The 24,835-nt window shown below is 39.3% G+C and overlaps 1 protein-coding gene across 1 annotated transcript in view; it reads left to right on the plus strand.

Moving 5' to 3' along the window:
• gabrb1 (gamma-aminobutyric acid type A receptor subunit beta1) overlaps positions 1-10,504 on the plus strand; it is a 36,126-nt gene extending 25,622 nt beyond the window's left edge. Inside the window, exon 6 of the mRNA XM_066720615.1 lies at positions 7,992-10,504. Coding sequence (XP_066576712.1) covers positions 7,992-8,339 — 348 coding nt within the window. The 3' untranslated portion in view covers positions 8,340-10,504. The remainder of the gene's footprint in view (positions 1-7,991) is intronic.
• Positions 10,505-24,835: the final 14,331 nt, after the last annotated feature.

Raw genomic sequence — 24,835 nt, forward strand, 5'->3', positions numbered from 1 at the left:
CATCATATTCGTTTGGTGTCCATTAATAACTAAGTGATCAAGGATCCTATCCAGTCTGTTTTTGAATGTTCCCAAATTGTCTCTTCAGCCACATCGCTGGGGAGTTTGTTCAGATTGTGACGCCTCTCTGTATGAAGAAGTGTCTCCTGTTTTCTGTCTTGAATGCCTTGAAGCCCAATTTCCATTTGTGTCCCCGGGTGCGTGTGTCCCTGCTGATCTGGAAAAGCTCCTCTGGTTTGATGTGGTCGATGCCTTTCATGATTTAGAAGACTTGGATCAAGTCCCCACGTAGTCTCCTCTGTTCCAGGGTGAAAAGGTTGGAAAGAGTTGTAGACAGAGTCTATATGGAAACCAGACATATACAGAATTTGTATATTCTATAGGTATAATCAGGCCACATTTGGTTGTCTTTCACAAAGAAAAGTGTGTACCATACCATGATCTTTGAAAAAAATATAAGCTTGAAATAATATATCCAACTTGGATACCCAACCAAGATCATAGAATGCAAGTCACTTTACATTCCATGCATATAACAAGTGTGCTCTGACAGTCTAGTCTGGATATAAAAAAGTAATTCAAAAAAGCTCTGAAAGAAACTTGTAAAGTTGTAAAAGCCTCCAGATTTATTCATAGCTTTGTTGTAGTTGACTGAGCAAGAAAATACAAGTGTAAATTATTTTTTTTCCAAAATATAAATTAATGACTTGTATAACTATCAGTATTCTGTGTATCTGTCAAAAATAGTTAAATATATGTTTCAATATTTGATGTTCAAAGTACTTTGTGAATCTCCTCCTTTGGCTTTGGTAACATGGAAGAGACGCTACCCCCAGCCTTTTAATAGGTCGATTAATTCAGGAGGCAAATGATGACCACTCCTCCATACAGAAGCTCTTCAGATCCTCCAGGATGTGTTGCTTGTGCGTTTCTACTGCTTTTTTCAATTCATAACGCTAATTGTCTATTGGACTCAAGTCTGGGGATTGTGATGACCAGTCAAGTGCATTGACTGTTGCATTTTGTTATCCATTTGGTCATGAACTTGGATGTGTGTTTTGGATCATTATCAAGCTGTAAAAATCCCTCAGTTCTCAGAAGAATGTCAGGACCAGAGGATGAAAAAACGGCCCCAAAGCAGAACAAATTAATCTCCACACTATTAAGCGATTAGGTTTTTGTAAGGAGGACATTTAGTGCTTAGGAAGTTAAGACCTTATAACAGGTACATTACTTTACTGTGTTGAGGTTTGACAAATATGGAAATAGAGCAAAGTTGTGCAGCCCCAAAAGAGTTAATTAAACTGTATACAGAACAGTACACATGCATTGCCATTTAGGACAGAATAATATAAGCTGAAATTGTACGATTTTAGACTAAAAACATCCCCTCTGCTTTTAGCTTTATATGCATAGCTGTGTACACACAAGTAAATTGCTTGTACTTACATCTCTGCAATTACAGTTTTGTTGCAGCCACGTTAGAGCTGCCCACCCCTTCAGGATCCTATATCCAGCACTTAGGAGCTTGCCAGTTTTTCACAGCTGCCCTGACTCAGTACTAGACCCAGGGAGCCAAATACAGCTGGCACGTAAGATTGCTGTTACCCCCAGGAGCCAGGGAAGGATTAAGACATATGGATGTTGTGCACAGTTTTTCTTTGGAGTCAAGCTGAGTGACAGGTTTAAGAATGGAAACAATAAAAAGAAGGCTTCCAACCATAAAACTCGAAATCAGGAAATGGAAAAAAAAAAGGTAGAACTATACTTGACTGACTTGCAGAGCCAACACTGTTAACCCCTTTGTGCAAAGCAATTACTCAATGCAAATTCGGCGGGATATAACAAAAAGAAATTGAACAAATATGAGGCGAAAAAACAGTAGCACCATTATTTTACTGAGTACTCTGAAAACCACAACTGGTAAGAGTCAAAGAGTTCAAACACTCAACAAAATGAAATAAAATTGATGAACATTACATTTTATACTCTAAAATCAGTACTTGTAACAAAGTCATGAAGATCAATAAAGCCTGTGATGATCTCTTCTAAACAATTAAACTATTTTTGTACATAGCTACCACATTCTATACTCGACTTTCATTTCTATACACTGCAGTCCAACTCCATATAATTTAGGACACAATTCAAGTCAAATAAGTGTGACAGTAAATTATCCCACTCGCTTTATGGCAGGGGTATTTAACATCCCTTGATTTTTTTAGATATCAGTGAGTTTACAGAATTTAAATTGCAAGACACATCTGTACACACCTGCAACTTGAGTATTTCATGATGAGGTGCACCCGAAACAACTGCTTTTTTTGCACATTCCACCTATCATTGAGTGCACACCTGAACTCAAATCGCAGTGTTTGAGAAAATAGCTAATAAAGATGTATTTCAGCATTTGAACAACAAGACAAGTTATAATGATAATATTACCACAAACAGCATATAAAGGTTCTATAAATATATTTTTTCCCATGTCACAATATCATCACCATCTCTTTTTGCTACACTTATGACACGAGGACATTTTCCTCACTGTCTTATTGTTTACGCAGTCCTAGCTATGTGTTGTGTTGGAGCACAATGAGATCTGTACACACACTCTGTTTGAATACCTCATATAAAGGCTGCCCTTTCCTGCAACTCTACTAAATGACCTATATGCAGATGTGCCCACGTCTTTGACGCTTCACAGTACTTGAATTTCCTAGTAGAGATCAAATTGACCTACACACAATACCTGAGGGAGTCCCTGCGAAGGAGTCCCTGCAGTGTGGGACAGCCAAACATATCAGCCGCGTGATGCCTTTGGAAAATCTAGTAGCAATGGAGGTCAAGCCTTTGATAGAAGCCATATTAATGGAGTTTCAAGAGGTGGCAGCTGAACTGGGCCTGAAAGAGTCAGAGACCTATACTGGGTGCTTTATATATTTATTTAACTTTACTTTGGAACAAAAACGTTGACTAACATATCTTCCCTCATATTTGACTATTAATGTTTTAATGATTATTTCATTTTCTGGGTAATTGTAATAACTGTTAATGTGTGTAAGTGCCAAATCTCTTATTTTTGAGCTGTAATTGGAAACTGATTTGTACTTGGCATTAAAACAGGAACTAAAACCACACTGCCTTGATTGTGAGCAAACATGAACCCACATGGCTAATTCCCACAGGAATGCTAAATGGACAAACTGTAGTAGCGACAGACTTTTGATGGTGTGAAAGTTTAGGTTAATTTGATTATTTTTTCTCCACACATGGGCCGTCACTCACTCTGAGTTCGCAAGGGAATACCAATCTCTGTGACATTTGTAATAACAGGATTACCCTTTGTTTTGTCTGCACTACTTTGTCACTTTGCTGCCTGCAGTGGCAGTTTGAATCCAGGCTCAGACTGCAAACACCAAACTGATGGCATGATATGGATTAAGCAGATTGATGCCGATTAGTCACCAAGGTTGCCGCAGAGTTTAGTGTGGGCGAGAGTGTATAACGAGACTCATTGTGGATTTGAGCCTGTGGCTGTGATGCCATTCCCCTGGATCCTCAAAGAGTGCGCAAATCCCCCCCCACACCTTCAGAAACAGGTCTTTGTGTGCCGTGGGTTTGTCAGTTGTTTGGACTGCGCATCTGTGCTGTTCGAAGCTGTGCCTGTAATTGCACTTCGAATTTGACTGCCTACGCAACACTATTTTCATCTCACACAAAGAGAAGCCGCTGCAGACTGCAGTAAGAATGAATCAGTTAATTAAGCACAGTCATGGATTTACCATAAAAAAAATGTCGTATCAGGTGGAATATTGTGTAAGATGTTATTAGTGTCTTGAGCTGACTTTGCCAATCACTTTTCAACACTGTAATAATAATAATAATAATAATAATAATAATAATAAAGTAGCATTTGCGGGGACGTGCTACATCTAGTAGTACAGAAAAACAAAAGCAACAGTAGAGAGTCTGTCCTGATGCAACAGGCAACAGGTTTATTCCCCATAGGAGGTTTGTAAATGTTGCTCAAGTGACAATATACAGTGAGGGAAAAAAGTATTTGATCCCCTGCTGATTTTGTACGTTTGCCCACTGCCAAAGAAATGATCAGTCTATAATTTTAATGGTAGGTGTATTTTAACAGTGAGAGACAGAATAACAACAAAACAATCCAGAAAAACGCATTTCAAAAAAGTTATACATTGATTTGCATGTTAATGAGGGAAATAAGTATTTGACCCCTTCGACTTAGTACTTGGTGGCAAAACCCTTGTTGGCAATCACAGAGGTCAGACGTTTCTTGTAGTTGGCCACCAGGTTTGCACACATCTCAGGAGGGATTTTGTCCCTCTCCTCTTTGCAGATCCTCTCCAAGTCATTAAGGTTTCGAGGCTGACGTTGGCAACTCGAACCTTCAGCTCCCTCCACAGATTTTCTATGGGATTAAGGTCTGGAGACTGGCTAGGCCACTCCAGGACCTTAATGTGCTTCTTCTTGAGCCACTCCTTTGTTGCCTTGGCTGTGTGTTTTGGGTCATTGTCATGCTGGAATACCCATCCACGACCCATTTTCAATGCCCTGGCTGAGGGAAGGAGGTTCTCACCCAAGATTTGACGGTACATGGCCCCGTCCATCGTCCCTTTGATGCGGTGCAGTTGTCCTGTCCCCTTAGCAGAAAAACACCCCCATGTTTGATGGTGGGGATGGTGTTCTTGGGGTCTTTCCTCCTCCTCCAAACACGGCGAGTTGAGTTGATGCCAAAGAGCTCACCCAGTTTCACCCAGTTCTCCTCTGAATCATTCAGATGTTGGCAAACTTCAGACGGGCCTGTACATGTGCTTTCTTGAGCAGGGGGACCTAGCGGGCGCTGCAGGATTTCAGTCCTTCACGGCGTAGTGTGTTACCAATTGTTTTCTTGGTGACTATGGTCCCAGCTGCCTTGAGATCATTAACAAGATCCTCCCGTGTAGTTCTGGGCTGATTCCTCACCGTTCGATAGATCATTGAAACTCCACGAGCTGAGATCTTGTATGGAGCCCCAGACCGAGGGAGACTGACAGTTATTTTGTGTTTCTTCCATTTGCGAATAATTGCACCAACTGTTGTCACCTTCTCAGCAAGCTGCTTGGCGATGGTCTTGTAGCCCATTCCAGCCTTGTGTAGGTCTACAATCTTGTCCCTGACATCCTTGGACAGCTCTTTGGTCTTGGCCATGGTGGAGAGTTTGGAATCTGATTGATTGATTGCTTCTGTGGACAGGTGTCTTTTATACAGGTAACGAGCTGAGATTAGGAGCACTCCCTTTAAGAGAGTACTCCTAATCTCAGCTCGTTACCTGTATAAAAGACACCTGGGAGCCAGAAATCTTGCTGATTGATAGGGGATCAAATACTTATTTCCCTCATTAACATGCAAATCAATTTATAACTTTTTTGAAATGCGTTTTTCTGGATTGTTTTGTTGTCTCTCACTGTTAAAATACACCTACTATTAAAATTATAGACTGATCATTTCTTTGTCAGTGGTCAAATATACAAAATCAACAGGGGATCAAATACTTTTTTTCCTCACTGTACACTGATCAGCCATAACATTATGACCACTGACAGGTGAAGTGAATAACACTGATAATCTCATTATCATGGCACCTGTCAGTGGGTGGGATATATTAGGCAGCAAGTGAACATTTTGTCCTCAACGTTGATGTGTTAGGATCAGGAAAAATGGGCAGCGTAAGGATCTGAGCGACTTTGACAAGGGCCAAATTGTGATGGCTAGACGACTGGGTCAGAGCATCTCCAAAACTGCAGCTCTTGTGGGGTGTTCCCAGTCTGCAGTGGTCAGTACCTATCAAAAGTGGTCCAAGGAAGGAAAAGCGGTGAACCGGCAAAAGGGTCATGGGCGGCCAAGGCTCATTGATGCACGTGGGGAGCGAAGGCTGGCCCGTGTGGTCCGATCCAACAGACGAGCTACTGTAGCTCAAATTCCTGAAAAAGTGAATGCTGGTTCTGATAGAAAGGTGTCAGAACACACAGTGCATCGCAGTTTGTTGCTGACCCCTGTCCACTGCCAAAAGCACCTACAATGGGCACGTGAGCATCAGAACTGGACCACGGAGCAATGGAAGAAGGTGGCCTGGTCTGATGAATCACGAGTTCAAGGTGTTGACTTGGCCTCCAAATTCCCCAGATCTCAATCCAATCGAGCATCTGTGGGATGTGCTGGACAAACAAGTCCGATCCATGGAGGCCCCACCTCGCAACTTACAGGACTTAAAGGATCTGCTGCTAACGTCTTGGTGGCAGATACCACAGCACACCTTCAGAGGTCTAGTGGAGTCCATGCCTCGACGGGTCAGGGCTGTTTTGGGGACCTACACAGTATTATGCAGGTGTTCATAATGTTATGGCTGATCGGTGTACTTAAGGTTTGAAACCAGAGTATTAAGGCTGTGTTTATGTTCTATTTGCATCTGTGCCTCACCTCTAAATCAACGGGTTCAACACAGAGCCATTGCAGGAGTGTCACAGAATATCTCCAGGCCCTCTACATCCAAGTGACTGAAGAGTCTTTTCACGCATAAATATTTATCTCCCTATTTGTCATTTGTTTATCTTCCTGTTTATTATATTCAGTGCTTTGTAATTCTTACGCTATTGACTGTGCTTTCGAACAACAGTGTACCCAGGGATAAATAAGTTTCAGAAATTGCATTACTGACTTAATTTTGCGCGTTCGAATTTTACAACAGGAATCTGCAATAATAGCCAAGCCCTCCAGTCTTAGTGGGATTTGATTATCTGTTACAGAGGCAATTACAATAACATACTGACTTCGTATGCTGTGTGCTTAATTAAACAGGATGATAAAATGCAGTATGTATTTCATTCAGGTTGATTAGCCTGTAGATGCTGTCTTGTAAATGTATTTATTTTTTTCTCTCACAGCAGTTTAAGTCTTTGTGAAGCATGAAATGGCGTTCCCCATCTGTGCAGTGCAACAGCCATTCGATGTTGTTAGCGTTAGCTGAATAATCACTTGGTAACATATTGTTTGCATACTCTGTCCATTCACAGCAGTTGAAGAAATGTAGCAGTTTATACTTTAGCTATAAAATGTCTGCTGCGTTTCTTAAAATAAAATATGAATGCAAATGCATGAATGTTTCAGAAAAGAAATGCGAACATTCATGTATTTATTTGGTCACATGACATCAACAGAACAGAACAGATAGCCTCTAATCTTCGATACTTTTACTTTCAATCAGATTAATGTTGCAGATCATGATTGTTATCTGTGGCTATGATTTGGGCATAGCTAGTGTTGCATTAGCCAAACAATAAAGGTCTATATACATTAGCTTAGCTGCTGGAAGGTTCATTACAAATGTGTTTTTAGGGATGCTTACTATTCAAATCAGATAGAAATAAAATAGTCCCCTGCAAAAAAAAAAGACCTTCAACTGAGGTCAAACAATAAACCCGAAGAAAAAGCTTAAGGAGATACTCTGTCAGTCATATAAAGATCAATTAGAGCAAATGTGTGTTTGGTCTGGAGCAAAATGTTTTAATGTTAATATGTTGAGAGTATTAGCAACTTCTTTGACTAATAACAAAAGGCCCGTGGGGTTTGAACGCGTAAGGATACAGTGCGAAATACTGGTAACGAGAGTTGGGGTCTGGTGTGTCAAATCAGAGATGACAGCATTATTTTTACCACCATGACCTGAAGAAAAGTGAAAAGCGTGTGCCCTTGCAGCAAGATAAATGGCGCATTAACTCTATGATGAAAGGTTAGATGATGAATTATATATTGTAGCTTTCCCTCTGTGTGAAATCCACAGCAAACAGCGCCATGGCCTGCTCATTCCCCGAAAAAGACATCTGCGATGATGGGCTGGCTTTGGAAATTGTATACCAGGAGCCAGATGAACGCGACTAACCTAATTGCTCGTGACTGATTGCCACTTTGGCGCTGGTCTCTTGCAGGTGGACGCTCACGGAAACATCCTGCTCACCACCCTCGAAATCAGGAACGAGGTGAGCGGCTCCGAGGTGCTGACGGGCCTCAACGACCCGAGAGCCACCATGTTCTCCTACGACAGCGCCAGCATCCAGTACAGGAAACCGATGACGAGTCGAGACCTGTACGGACGCAGCGTGGCGGAGAGGCATATGGTACACAAAAAGGGGCGCTTACGAAGGCGAGCATCGCAGCTGAAAATTAAAATTCCCGACTTGACGGACGTTAATGCCATAGACAAGTGGTCCAGGGTAATCTTCCCTATCACGTTTACCTTTTTTAACGTTGTCTATTGGCTCTATTATGTCCACTAGGGTGACTGCATTAATTCACTGAAACTAGGTGTTTATTTTAAAAAATTTATTCATTTATTTATAATCCCTAAATGACCGCAGTAGAAATAAAACTGCTAAGTCAAGGTAAGGTATTCAGCCATTTCTCTCTTTGTATTTGTGCACTGTAGGTGTAAGAAGATGGGGAATGTGGAATGAATTATTTTTTTTTATTATACATGTATAATATCATTTTAACACAAGTCAGGCATCACAGTCACATAATTTCTATAGCTTTTGCTTCTAATAGTAGCTTCCCATATAAATAATAAAGTGTTATGTAGTACTAACATACACTGACTATATTAACCTATTGTAAATCTTGCATTGTACCAAAATAAACTACAGTAGCCTGACCCTTACTACATAATGCTCTGATTTGGTGTATGGGAAGTCCCATTTTCACATGTAAGCTTCTCACATGTTGCATGTGTTTAAGACATACTATTTTGTTTCCGTTCAAAGCTTAAGAGTTCGGAGCAAAACCAGTGAAATTATACTGAACGATTTGTGCAAACCGATGTCCTGTGAAAAGTTTGTCCCAGTTGATTTTAGATCTCATATCATCTGAAGCAAATTCTACCTTGCAAGTCTCTTGTGTATGCCATAATAGAAGCAGAGTTTATATTCATTTATAAGCCAGAAGCATGTGTACAAACATGCTTTTTAACTGAAATACTGATCCTGAACTTAGTTTTTATTTTCTCATTTCAAAGATCATTAAATTAGAAAGGTTCATTCCAGGACTGATTTGTGTAAAAGCCATTGGCTTCCATGTTTTCCAATCTAAAATTGACTAGATATTTAGGTAGAATAATATGAATTGGAATCTTCTAATCTCAAAAGAAACATGTCAAAGTTGTATGTATTCTCACTTATGTGAGCATATGTAAGATGTAATTTTCTTTAAAAGAAATCAGGTATACAATGATTTATGACTTCACCATGCTTTCAAAATGATATAATAACCCTTTTAACACATACAAGTGGATCCCTCCTTAAACCACTTAGCCCAAACCTCCAGAGTGAAAAGGGTCATCTAAAAACATAAAACACATTTACTGTAATTCATCTGGAGATGAAAGCTCAACAACCAGCAAAGCTTATGATATCCAATAATCTCTTGAAAATGCAGATTGGAAACTTTGAGTCTTATAGGTGATTATTTATGATTAGGTTGGATTTGCCTCCATCTGAAAATACCTCAAGATGTCTGCTTTGTCTTACAATACTGAAATGTCATTGAAAGCATTTTACGACTGATATTCGTTAGACATATTTAATTCATTTATAGCTCTTTGGAATTGCAAATGGAAGATGTTGCTTAAGGGAATCCGTAAATGCAGGGATAATGTGTGTCAGAGCATGGCCTGGATTGAGTAATGTTTACTCTGAGATTATATATTTCCATTAATTTGCAAGGATGCAAACTACTGATATGCCTGCTTGATTACAGTTTGACTCTCATTAAGATGTCAGTGCAGTCTACATTCCTTCTTTAGGAATTCTCAATGACCCATTTGCATTTGCTGTATATTTTATTATACACTGAAGGACCATTTCTTTCAATTTATATGATGCTATTCAGGCACAGTAATTAACATTAATTTTGAACCGAAAGATCTTCAGTTGAAAGCTGAAAGAAAGAGCATCATCAAAAAATTCTGTTTATGTGACATTACATGGAAAATAGGATGGATTATTTAAATAATACGAAGAGGTGTTTATAACAGTTGTGCTTACAAAATAAATAAACATTTGTGTAAATTATGTTAAATACTAACAGTAATATGACAGGCTTAAAATGTCCTCAACTAGTATTATGTTTGTCATTTAAAAACATACATACAACTAAACTCTGTTACGTTTCCGTAACATTGATGCATTTTAGCCGACAGAATAATATCATTAACATTGTACAAATGTTGCAAGAACACGTCTGCCACAGCCAAACACAAACCATACAACAACACTCTGAATTGTCGGGACAATGTTGTGTTAGCTGGGGAGTCAGTTTGTTTAATTTCTACAAACCTCGTGGTTGTAGAAGACTCTGAATCCAAAAGGTTTCAAATTTGCTTGAGGAAATTCCTAACAGTTCAGCAGTGCTTTGTATCTTGAACATTTATTATTATTGATTTATTTAAGTATTTAAATTAAACTTTGTGGTACTTCTGTTAATTGTTAATTTCATAAAATAGTACCATGATTATTTTACTGGTAATACTTTATAATAAGTGTCTATTCATGATTAATTCACGTTGAATAATGGAAATACCAGTAAATGTAGCGTATGTCAGAAGTAGATGCAAACTCTGTAGGAAATTGTGTTACCTCATTAAAAAAAAGAAAATAACATCGTATTTCTGGACACTTTGCTTTATTTGCAGAAGGAAACATGGCTTTACGATGTTGCGGTCCTTTTTCTACTGCCACGATTGCTTGCAGTGGAGATTGTGTATGTGTTATCAGGGTTTATCAAGATAAGTTACGAGAAAAAAATAAATTATGGTTTTCACAGGACACAATAACAAACAGTATGCTTTTTCTCATGGCTGAATATTGTGCCTTTAAAAAATAATCTAAATATTTTCACAGGGTTAAGCTTATAACTAGTGTGTAGAATTTCAAAGAATAAACTTGTACTTTTTTAAAAGGAAAAAAAGTTATCATTGACAACTTTTATTATGCTATATACAGTAGTTATCAGACATTCCAGCATAATGATGACAATCTGTAAATAGGGTGACAAAATCTCTTTGCAAGTTTGTTGTTTCCAACCAGAAAGGATTCAAGAACAGATACTGCAGATTTTTGCAACAGCGAGACTTTATTTAAATGGAAGGAAACATTTGCAATGAAAGAATAAACCTCAGAGCATTATTTGCAGGCTTCTTTCTTCATAGCATAACAGGGACTAATGTGTGATTTATTGAACTTTTTTCATTGTGTTAAGTTGCTGTAAAGATGCACTTCTTCTTCTTTGTGTGTTTGTCTATATGTGTGAGTGCGAGAGTGTGCGTAAAGACTATTTTGTGTGAAAGTATAACTGTGTTGTCAAAAGAAGGGTCCCAATAAATTACTATTTATTCCTCCAGCCAATCAAATGTTATGAATTTGCTTTTAGAAACTGGTTGAATGTAAAAGGTTTTAGAACAGGAACATCTGCAAAACCCAGCATACAAATAAATGACAATATATTATATTTTGATAGCGGATCTTAAAGGAAATGTTTACACTTGCCAAACAGAAACAATTTAATCAGAATATTGTCTGCATATCTGTCATCCTGGTACTGTATGTAAAACAGGTGTCTTGGATTTGTAAGAGAGATTTAAAATTACTTTTTTATTTTGTTTATTTTGCATTTTATGTTTTGTTTTTGTTGCTGCTTGTTTATTGTAAAGTATTGCACTTCTGGTGTTGAAGTTTAATATAGATATCCCCTCTTAGAACTTGTTAATTTTAATTGTTATGTGATTGTACCTTTAGAGTTCAAAGGTCTGTACAATACTACTCCATCTTGTATATATATATATATATATATATATAGAGAGAGAGAGAGAGAGAGATAGAGATAGATATATAGATCCATCCTGCCAGGTGTCAAAGTGCAGGCTGGTGGTGGTGTGATGGTGCAGGGTGTGTTTTCGTGCCACACATTCGGTGACTTGATACGAGTGGAGCAACGTTTGAATGCCACAGGATATCTGAACATCATTGCCAGTCAGGTGCATCCCTTCATGGCAGCAGTGTATCCATCTGCGAATGGGATCTTTCAGCAGGATAATGCCCCATGATACAGGGTTAGGATTGTCCAATGAATGGTTTCGGGAACAGGACAGTGAATTCAGCGCACTGCAGTGTCCTGCCCAGTCATGAGATCTATCCAATTGATCATCTGTGGGATGAGATGGAATGACCTATTCAGAGTAGAGATCCAACACCAGCCAATTTGCAACAACTATGGGAAGCAATGGAGTCAACATCAGCCAGCATTCCTGTGGCGCACTTTCAACATCTTGTTGAGTCCGTTCCCTCGACAAATGCAGGCTGTTCTCAAGGCAAAAGGGGAGCAACTTGCTATTATCTCAATGCACCTAATAAATTGGCCACTTACTGTATCTATTGTAGTAATTCTGTACATCTACGTCAAAGCCATTTTATTTCAGCTCCCAGCTCCTCCCTTATGGGGTCTTAAGGGAGATTCCATGGATCCAAAGAATATATATTAACTTTTAATTAATGGAGCACTTATACAGAAAACCATTAACAGATAGATAAAATGGTAGCTAACGAAATACAGGGTAAATGAAAAACCAGGATGATAGTTTGATTGCCCTAGGATAACTATTTTCTAAGTAGCACTCACTTGCTTTGATTTTCAGGAAGCTCTTTTGATGGGAATAATTGCAGCTGTAAAACCTTTGTTCAGTTAAAGACATTTTAGAGAGGCATAAAATGGATATGTAACCATAAACATTAGTCACAAAGTGAAAGATAGGTGCATGCCTGAACCTTTGTGTTCCAACAGGATATGCTTTAACATGGAATGTTTCTGGAGTGGTCCAACACCTTTCTTATGCAATATTTTTCAAGAAAACTCTTTAAAATTATAAAATAGACAATTGCATAAAACCCTAAAGGTACAATCACTAAAGGAGGAAATGTTGGAAAACATTGGCATCATTTTATTTTTGTCTGATGGTACTAGTAATAACATGAAATCGATAGGTTGTGAATGCAACCCCGGTTATCTGAGAGAGAGAACACGACCCAAAGGGGTGAGCCATTGCGTGCTACCAAGGGGAACTCATTAACATATCGGCTAAAAAAGCTGCCGATAGGCCACTGCGTTGCTACTCAGGCAGACCCCCCCTCTGCCTGCTTTAATTAGTGCAGCGCACAGTGACTTAGCCTCTTCTTGCCGGAGCCCAAAAAGGGTCACATGCGACCTTGCACTTTTTGGGTAGTACTCTCTTACTCAGATAACTGGGGTTGAACTTGCACCCTATCGTTATCTTTCGAGTCAAGAATACTACCTAAAGGGGGGTGGGATAATTGTATATCCAAATGTGTAGGGGAAGGGAACCAACAGGGACCCACTTAGAGACAATCCAAACAAACCAGGAGCGGGGGCCACCGGGCCAAGCTCTACTGAGAAAGAAAGAGTGAAACACTGAACCAGGGGCCCGGAGTTCCAGACTGTTGATGTGGAGAGCTCTGTGGGCCTCCATCCACATCCCGTGGTCTCCACGACAGGTGGCACCCCAAACCTTGTTGGAGGTGTCCGTTATCATTACCTCACAGTGACAATCCAGCCATATGACCACCCTGAGGGTCAGGTTTGAGGGGCTTCACCACTATCAGAGCACCCTCCGACTCACCAGTGTGATTAGTGCGGGTGCATCCACAGAGCACAACGGCCTCAGTCACAGGAGGGACAGTGAGGCACACATGGCAGATAGCCTAAGGAACTGCACCTGCAGTGTTAGCGTGAGGAAACTCTTTTCCAAGGTAATCCGCAGGCCCAACTAACGGAAATGGTCAAGAGCCCAAGACACAGACCCCCTGTGGGGCCAGCACGATGTACATGCACTTGGAGAAAGCACGAGCAAGCAACAGACCGAACAGAAGGACAAAATACTTGAAAGCTTTGCCATTGAAGGCTAAGCGAAGGAACTTCCTGTGTGGTGGAACGATGAAGACATGAAAGCAGCATTCAGATCCACCTTGGTGGCAATGTACCAAATGCGCCGCACCGAGTTGCACCATGTTCTCCAATCCTTCACCGACAGTGTACAACAGGCTGGTAACTGAAGTACACCGTAATACACTAAAATGCATTGAGATGCACTATGTGCTGGGTAGTCAAGCGGTACAGGCAACGTGGAGGCACTAAAGTGTCATGAGCTCTTGAGTCAGTCCCCCAGTGAACGGCAAAAAGAGGCCGAGTCTCTGTGCTAGTTAAAGCAGGCAGAGAGGGGAGGGGTCTTCCTGAGTGACAGCACACAGCGGCCTATAGGAAGCTTTGTTAGACAATGCGTTCCTGAGTTCCCATGTGAGGAGTGATGTCCCTCCCCTTTGGGTAATATTCTCGACTCGAAAGATAACCATGCTGCAGTATTTCATTAGTATTATAAGTGAATGTGACTAAAACTGAAGTCAATGCCATCTGCTTTAACAGGGACAGTTTCTGGTGTGGTCCAACATCTCCTGGACTTTCATTTCAACACCTTTCTTATGCAACACTTTTCAAGAAAAAATCTACTTAGTAAATCTCAAGTGTAAGGATAAATGGCAACAAATTGTTGTAAATACTGTAAATATTTTACTAAAATGCATTATACCATGCAATGTTTGCTGCATTACTTTATATTTTGTATTTATTTGAGTTCAGAGGTCTGTAAATAAACAATTCTAAGTAAGGATTTTGTTTAACACAGTTGCTGTAACCAAAATTGATGTGTAATTTAATTTGTATCAATGCATTAATTGAACACGAGTCATTTTTTGATCATTCCAAAGTTATTCGTGTTCTGTTTCTTACATTTACACAGGTATCTATTTGTCTCTCCATTCCACTGCTGAAAAAAGTTGAAAACCAGTTCAAAATTATGCGGTCCTAAGAAGTATCAATTTACACCTTTTCTGTGAAAACAAATATAAAAAACATGATTTAAATCAAAACCTATCTGACAGTATAATGTATTGCAATAAAAGATAACACCTTTAGTGAAATGTACGTTAAATCAGAAAATGCTGATGCATATTCCATATTTTTCCAAATCTATATTTTTTGTCATCTAAATAAATTAAAATATGTAGAATGTTATAAATATTGTATTTATAATTATTTATATAATTCGAAATACAAAATGTTCAAAATAATTCACACAACCAATACTTTAGTATTATAAAGATCTTCTTTTCATTGCCTTGGAAATATACTTCCTGTAGCTTCTTAGTAGGTTGAGGTGCTTCTCAGGATTGTTTGACCCCTCTTCCATGCGGAGCTTTTTGCAGCTTCTCCATGTTGTTTAAATTGTGGGAGCTAAACAAGATTGTTGCTTTTATGCAACTTATTATGTATATTTATTGCAGAAAACATTAAGTTCATGCTGAGAAGAAAGTTATCCCCTCTGTAAAGCGTACTAGTGGATTGCGTAAGCACCTGAACTGATTAGAAGGCTACATTAATCACTAAAGAAGGATCTGTTAGCTACTGGGGTTTAAATATATTTGAAGATTGTGTATTTAGAAATATAAGATCAATATTTTTTACAAGATACTCTTGAAAAATTTTGCATCAAATTTGTTTGGGGAACACTGAATGTACACCTGGATTTAAACTGCTAAATTAACATTCAGTTTCATATTATTGAGGTTATAAATAAATTACGAGACTATGTTGAAATACACTCACCTAAAGGATTATTAGGAACACCTGTTCAATGTCTCATTAATGCAATTATCTAATCAACCAATCACATGGCAGTTGCTTCAATGCATTTAGGGGTGTGGTCCTGGTCAAGACAATCTCCTGAACTCCAAACTGAATGTCTGAATGGGAAAGAAAGGTGATTTAAGCAATTTTGAGCGTGGCATGGTTGTTGGTGCCAGACGGGCCGGTCTGAGTATTTCACAATCTGCTCAGTTACTGGGATTTTCACGCACAACCATTTCTAGGGTTTACAAAGAATGGTGTGAAAAGGGAAAAACATCCAGTATGCGGCAGTCCTGTGGGCGAAAATGCCTTGTTGATGCTAGAGGTCAGAGGAGAATGTGCCGACTGATTCAAGCTGATAGAAGAGCAACTTTGACTGAAATAACCACTCGTTACAACCGAGGTATGCAGCAAAGCATTTGTGAAGCCACAACACGTACAACCTTGAGGCGGATGGGCTACAACAGCAGAAGACCCCACCGGGTACCACTCATCTCCACTACAAATAGGAAAAAGAGGCTACAATTTGCACAAGCTCACCAAAATTGGACAGTTGAAGACTGGAAAAATGTTGCCTGGTCTGATGAGTCTCGATTTCTGTTGAGACATTCAGATGGTAGAGTCAGAATTTGGCGTAAACAGAATGAGAACATGGATCCATCATGCCTTGTTACCACTGTGCAGGCTGGTGGTGGTGGTGTAATGGTGTGGGGGATGTTTTCTTGGCACACTTTAGGCCCCTTAGTGCCAATTGGGCATCGTTTAAATGCCACGGCCTACCTGAGCATTGTTTCTGACCATGTCCATCCCTTTATGACCACCATGTACCCATCATCTGATGGCTACTTCCAGCAGGATAATGCACCATGTCACAAAGGTCGAATCATTTCAAATTGGTTTCTTGAACATGACAATGAGTTCACTGTACTAAATTGGCCCCCACAGTCACCAGATCTCAACCCAATAGAGCATCTTTGGGATGTGGTGGAACGGGAGCTTCGTGCCCTTGATGTGCATCCCACAAATCTCCATCAACTGCAAGATGCTATCCTATCAATATGGGCCAACATTTCTAAGGAATGCTTTCAGCACCTTGTTGAATCAATGCCACGTAGAATTAAGGCAGTTCTGAAGGGGAAAGGGGGTCAAACACAGTATTAGTATGGTGTTCCTAATAATCATTTAGGTGAGTGTATAAAAACATTATTTCTAAAAAATGCTTTCCAATAAACACATTCCCGTGTTGCAAGAAAATTGGGTGCGGTTACAATAATCCATGAAATACGGCAACAGGTAAGTACTTCATTTAATACAAATCCATTCCGCCTTTTTATGTAGAATTAATAAAACAAAATATTGTTTAAACTACAAAAAGAAAACATGCAACTTTTAAGTGATGGGTTGACTCCATTGCAAGAATGAAATTATCCTTTAAAAATATAAAAACAGGACCTGTACACTACTACACAGAGGATAAATCATGATAATCTCTTCTATGGATAGGGTCACCCTAACCTGAAATATTCATTCTGTGTTGCTCTTTTCTCAGAAGCTGCAGTGACTAATGATATTGCCCCTGCTGTTTAAGGCTACATAAAATGTCTTAATATTTTCAGGGGCAAGCACTAACTATGTCTATACTCCATTTTGAAAAGTGTAAGTAAAAATATGTGTATTTTTTAGCGGTGGAGTTAAAATCTTGGCCGAGCACTATTTCATACCATTAAGGCTCTTTAACTGTAGAGCAACCACTTTTACAACTGCACAGATTTAATGCTGTTTTAAAGCTATGATGAATTACCTCCAGTGCTCTGCAGCTTGTGCTTTATGAATAAAAGAACAGTGGAGTGTTTAACTATGTCACTGATTTAGCTGCAAAATTGCGAATATAAAACGCCATTCAAGAAATCCTGCTGCAGGGTGCCACGGGACAATTGTTGGCTTATTAAACTCAAGCCAAGTATATAAAGCTTTTCAATAGACCAGATGGTAGTTTTAATAAAAAACATTTATTATCCTAATTTATTTTCCTATACATGTGCTGAAATGAAAGAACATAAATTTACTTTATATTGTGCTTTTCTCAAGATTGCCCCGCTAATAAAGACTCTTCTTTTGCACTGCATGTGCAGTTGAAAGGAATCAGACACTTTTTTTGATCTTGCTTAAGTGCCCAATCCTCCCCTAAGTAAAATTACATCTGCTGCATAGTAGTACAAAAGTTTAATAACTAGCAAATTAAGGCAATTCCTAATTTCTGTTTTATAAAATGTTGCTCATGCCATATCCACTAGTTTAAGTGCCATTCCTCGTAGATTTACAGAGATTCATTTTTGTATGTGTCAACAGAAATGTATCTATTGTATAGTTTAACACAAAATGATTAAATTAACAATGTAGATGATAATGTCTATAAGGTTTTAGACATTAGGTTATTTAAATATCTATGTCTTTATAACATTTCAGGCATCAAATGCATATTGAACAGTTTGGAACAGGGTTTCCCAAAGCACGGCCTGTGACGACGTTTGGTGCGGCCCCCTTACATTTACTAAGACGTGGCTGAATGGTGTGACCAAAGCACAGCCTTTTATAACAGGATGCATACACAGCACACCATCATCCAGTCTATCAGATCAGGCAATTGGTTTACTATGGTGGACATGCATTTTCATGTTCCTGTAATTACAACACAAAAGAAGTATCTAAATTTTGCTTTCGAAGGTCAAGCATTTGAATTTTGTATCATTGAATCATCGCTCACTCCTCACACATTTTCCAATTACATGGATGCCATCCTGGTCCCTCAGAGGCTTTTCGTGTCTTGAACTACCTAAATGATTGGCAGATCTGTGCACACTCACTGGAGCTAGTAGCGCCACACACGGCACTGGTCCTGGACCATCTCCACAAGTTGGGCCTACCGCTCAATGATTGCATCCCTGTCCAACTAGGGAGTTGCTGTGATCCACTCTTGTCTCTCCCTCTACCAACACAGAGTGTGTGGGAACTTGTCAGAGGCTGCTAAACCTTCTAGCATGGAGGCCTATATGAACAGGGGTGGGTCTGCACTCACCAGTGCTGAACCGGCTGTCTCGCAGACTCCTTCTACGGACTGAGCCCCTCCTTCTCTTGATCAGAGCTGTTCATCTCGCAGGTCTTAAAACATGGCAGATTACCTAAACTCCAGGGGGGGTCCCCTATTCCACGAATGGCACCTCCACCCACAGGTGGTGCAGTGCATCTGTTACAGGTACAGCAAGGCCAGCGTAGATCTCTACGCCTCGTGAGAGTCTGCTCATTGCTCTCTATGGTTCTCCATCCAAGATCAGAAGGGCATGTTGGATATCAACGTGCTAGCCCATGTGTGGCTGCGTATTCTGCTCTACACTTTTCCATCATTCCTATTCCTCCCAGCAATGCTGGAGAAAATCAGGAGACAGAGAGTGATGGTGGTGTTAGTCGCTCCTTGATGGCCTTGCAGACCTTGCTTCTTGGCCTTCATTCCTCTGCTATGTGGCATCTCCTGTCTCAAGCACAACAGGATTGGCTTGAGGCCTTAGGGCTGTCAGTAGCCATCATGGAGAGCTCCCTCTACAAGGTCACAGTACTCATAGCTCTGGCAGAGGTTCCAGACATGGTGTCAGAAAGATGGACATGAGCCTGTCACTTGCTCCATGGTGGTGATTTTGCAATTCTTGCAAGAGCTTTTGTATGCAGGCAAGTTCCCATGCATGCTTAAGATATATCTGCCAGCCATTTCCACTTGTCATGTCCATATTGAAGGTACGTAGCTTGGAGCCCACAACCTCGCCTCAAAGTTATTAAAGGGAGTTTGATGGCTTTGCCGTCCTAGTCTCCCTTCCAGGGTGGGCCTTGATACATTGCTGAGAACCCTTTCCAAGGCTTGGTTAGAGCCACTTCACTCGGCTGGGTTGAAGTTTATGTCATTAAAGACCGTGTTTCTGCTGCCGTATTGTGTCTGCAAACATAGTGAGGGAGCTACGCACTTTGTTGGTTTATCCTTCATGTGCTCATTTTGCTGGTGGTGGCTCCAGGGTTTCTTTACGACCAAACCCTGCTATCTTGCCCAAGGTGATCTCTCCTTTCCATGTGAATCAGCTGGTAGAGTTGATTCCATCCTCCGTCCTTTTCTTTGAATGAAAAGAGAAGCTGTAGATCGAAGCAAGTGGAAACATCTTGGGGGGCCTTCATCCAGCAGAGTTGATAGGGGATGATGGTGATGATATACTATACACATATATGACAGGGAGCGTATGTGTTAAAAATATATTATTAGTGGTATTAAAGTGAATTAATAAGCACTAGTTTCTTTCCACATGTAAATGAACATCATGTCTAATTGATAAATTATGGAAATTAGAACTAATTTGCTTTTAAATGTGTGCAAGATGAATGTTAATATATTTCCATTACTTCATAAATCAGCATGCTTTCCTGAACTGCATTTGCACAAATATGTATTTTGAAAATGCAAAAATCAATGTTACAAGTCAATGTGCCTATTAATGTAATAATTGTTATTCACAATGTTTTTAAATGTTCCATTGATTCAATTTCAGATCTGTGAGAAAACAGTATGTCAGAAGTTTTGTTTTTAGAGATTTTCTACTGCACAGAAATGAAATACAGTACACCAAAATGCTACAGCAAACCACAATCATTTTGTGTTTAGACATGCAGCAAAATATGTGTTTTGAAAGCCCATTTGTCTATGCCACTTATAAGCAAGTAATGCAATAAAGATTAACTTTTTTATTTTTAGGAAATAAAAGTAAGGGCTCTATAGCCAATTGCCTTAAGTCCCTTTCTTTCCTTTCAAATACTTCTGTTCTGTTTGTCTCAATAACTCACATCAAGACAGCTCTTAATTAGATCAAATGGTAACCCTTTAACAAATATATGCATGCAACTCAAAATATCAAGTCATTATCCTGTAGAAAAATCTATGATCTTGTAGCACAGATCTCCTACACATTTTGTGCTTGTGTTCTAGCAAGCGAAAGGCTAGGCTTGAACTTCAAATTAAGACTAGGAGTAACAATTAAGGCTAATCTTTTGTAATGCAACAAAAAAAACATGTAGCAGCAACTGTGCTAATCAGCAATTAAATATTGAAACCATTTACAGGAAAGGTTCAGCTTCCTTTTTAGGGTACTGTACATGCACTGGCTCTCAGAAGAATTATCAGAGCACCAGTACACTAGATACCGAAGATGAAAAACAGCCCTGAAGCAAAACAGATCTATGCTTCACAGTAGGTTCTCTACATAAGCTTCAACATTTTTTTTTCCATCCACAAACTCAAGATGCAAAACCCACAGGAACTGAAGAGGTTCTGCTTGGAAGAATCATTGAATATCCCTCCTGAGGAGCTGATGGACCTATTAAAAGGCTACAAGAAGTGTCTCCTCCATGTTATGAGGGAATACCTATTCCTGCTGTATGAGTTTGAAGTGTGCATAAAGACAATAGCTGCATAGCATGTCACTATTTGGTAATCATGCTATTGATGCATATAATATTGTCATTGATTACAGCAATCACCTCCTTATACCATTGATTATTTCTCTGAGAAAGAATGAAACTTCTCCCCACTACTTTCTATCGTCAATTAAATTCAAATGTGGCGACAAAGGGTATAACATTCATTATTAAAACTTCCCTTTGTTAGCTGGAATGTACACCTAGATTACAGAGAACAGACCCTAATTGGGTCATTAGGAGAGAATATGTTTAATTAAAGTGGACTGGTTGTCAAAAGCATTGACCCATTGCAGGGGATTATCAAAGCCAGTGAAGTCCATATTGTAGATGGGCTCATTAATATGATGCCATGGTCCTCATGTTCATCTTTTGAAGGCCTCTTCTTAGGCATCAGGCCACAACTTAGTAATATTACACTGTCAGATCATATATTATGTCATATTTCTCTTTGATATTGTTCAGCACTGGCTAGAAAAATGGATCCCCAGAGTTTGCATCTGCAGACCACAGTATATTAGGACAGAGACACGTGACAATTGGGATGGCTCGCATTTTGTGTTTTCAACTAGCATCAAAAGCCGAAGCATTTCTAGTTCAATAAATATTCTGGAAACTATTTTTAGAACAAGGCTTTTGCAGTCGATTATATGATTTGGGACATTGAATTACCGAATGGGTTTGGCAGCCGTCACAATAGGACGTTGTAAACAATACATCATAATAAAGGCTTCCGTGTGGCATAATTCAATTCCCAAGGTAAAATTGGAAGTTGGTTTGCTGATTCAAAAAATGAAGTGTTGGCTAATTTACAAGGAGGAATACTGACACTTATCAGCTGGGATCTGTTTTACGACGTGCTCATTTTAGTCTTTCACAGTCACAGGTGATCACAGGTACCACCTCTAACGTTTTGATAACATGCAGAAGTCATGAGAATTAAAAATATTTGCCTGTAGAAAAGATAGACATACACAAGTTTGGTTGCTTTTTCTGTGGTGAATTTTGAAACATCTAAGCAAGAGCTAAATATGGCTACTCTTTCTTGCCAAAGGAGTAGACAAAGGTATACAGCTGTGCAACTGAATGTCTCTCAGTTGGACATCAGCGGTTTATGATCCACATTCTAAACACACACACCAGCAAGGTGGATTTGTACGAAGTGAACTTTTAAGTTCTCCGCATCCCAACATCCTCCCCCTATAATAACCTTTCTGTCGCCTTTCTCCTTGACACCACACTCCTCTCAAAACAGGTTGTTTTATTGGTTACTTGTCAGAAAAGTTATCTGCAAATGCGGTGGGTGTCTTCTTTTAAGCTTTTACATCAAGGAAGTGGTATTGTTCTAGAACTTCACTGTCATTTTCTAGATCTGTGTCAAATTCCTGGCTGGTGTTTCACCCAAAGTGGCAAGGTGGTGGAGGAGTGACAAGGAAATCAGATTTCAGAGTTGAAACATTGACTGCAACAGCTGAAAAAGCCTATCTGTCAAATCCTTAATTATTTGTCATTTAGGCGTAAATGGTAACAGTGCATTATTCAAGATTTGCTAATTTACTTAGAGGTTTGTGCTTGGTGGCATTAACCAAAAGGTTCCACGATGTTTAGTCTTCCAAAAAATATATATATTTCCATGACGTATTCGTATACCGCTCACCGATGTTATGCTAAGAGAATCAATTGTGTTACTTTTTATAACACCCTAATCCTTCGCCAATGTCAGACCATGCTGTCTGCCTGCTGGGGTCTTGTGTCTTGGATCCAGCATCGTTGGTGTAGCGGATGACGCTGCCACGCGTGAGAAATTGCTTGTGGTGGCTGGGGACGGGTAGGCCAGTTCTTCCATCTGTCCTTGCAATATTCACACTAGCCCGCTTCCTCAGGTCGTGACAGAGGACATCCACCTTCACTGGATGGAAACTTTCCATAGACTCAGCTAGACATTGTGCAGAACAAAGGCACAAGAAATAAATGTGTCCATGTTGCAGACTTGGTTACATTTTACTTTCCTAGTGAGCTATTTAGCACCAGTGCATGCTCAGAGGGACACAAAACTAAAGGACTAAGTTGGTCTCCAAGTGAAATTATTATATATAACATGTGAAGACTGACCACATCTGGTAAGACTGGTTAGTTCACAATAGGTTTGAAACAGAGGTAGATATTTTGTCATTTATTTGTCAATATTTTGTCAATCTTGAACTGCCCATCTTTCATAAAATAAGAACTGTCCTTGAGAAAACATCCTTTTGTACTCTTTCTTATACAGAAAGTTTCCAACAACAAAAAAATACAGTTGTTTGTTACACATTTCAAGTGAATGGACTCTGTTAGCGGACTGTCATGACGCAGAAGCAAACATAGCTGACATGTTGTATGTGGAATACAGAGGGAATAAATAAAATAAATAAATATATATAAATATATATAAAACCCACACGGTCTTCCTCAGCGTTGACAATAAGAAACTAGCACTGTTTTTTGGGGGGTCTTTGCTTTTTTTTTAGTATGCAATTCAGCAAATTAGAAATAAAGAAAAATAATAAAATGAAAGTGTGATGGCAGCAATCTGCACCAAAGCAGACAATCATTACGTTGAGCAATTCAACAATATTGTACACAGATACACAGTATTAAACACCAGCCATTCTCAAGCCTGCTTTGCCTATGCTACATACCAGTCTGTACTTATCAGAATAAAGGTTAAAGGTTAAAGGTGGACACGTGTTACAGTTCCACAAATGCAATTAGCACATCAATTTTTCAGTGCCTTATACGCTAATACTGCTATTCACAGTTTACTTTCTATTCCTAACACAGCATTAACACATATCACATATTATGCGAGAATGAACCAGAAACCATATTTTTAAATGCTCCATTCCTTATGGACTTGCACTGTAAAACATATCCCTATTACCTTTATTTACCCTGGCAATGTTTCTAAATTTTTACACTTAAAACATGACAATTATGCAGGATGAACATCTAGCAGGATGAACATCTAGCAGAATACATATGTCAAATAAACTTGAAATGACCATCTTAGGAGTTTAATGTTAATAGTTAAAGATCCTAGGACTTTAATTAATTAACTTCATATTTATCGTAGATGGCCTTAGATTTTATCCTCCAAACTCTAACATGTGTCCAACTGCTCCCTTGGAATAATAGTTGTAATGAAGGACTTCCTTTATTCCGGTTACACACACACACACACACACACACACACACACACATATATATATGGAAGGAGACGATCAGAGAGGCTACCAAGAGGCCAATGGCAACTTTGCAAGAGCTACAGGATTGTATGGCCAAGACTGGTCAAAGTGTACATAGGACAACAATATCCCAAGCACTTGACAAATCTGGACTGTATGGTAGGGTGGCAAGGCTGAATCCGTTATAAAAACAACTTGAATTTTGCCAAGAAGATTGAGTAAATATTGAACAGTGCAGATGTGCAAACCTGGTAGAGACTTACCCTAAAAGAATCACAGCTGGAATTACTGCCGAAGGTGGT

The sequence above is a fragment of the Amia ocellicauda genome, chromosome 13 (genome assembly GCF_036373705.1).
Source record: "Amia ocellicauda isolate fAmiCal2 chromosome 13, fAmiCal2.hap1, whole genome shotgun sequence".
NCBI lineage: Eukaryota > Metazoa > Chordata > Actinopteri > Amiiformes > Amiidae > Amia > Amia ocellicauda.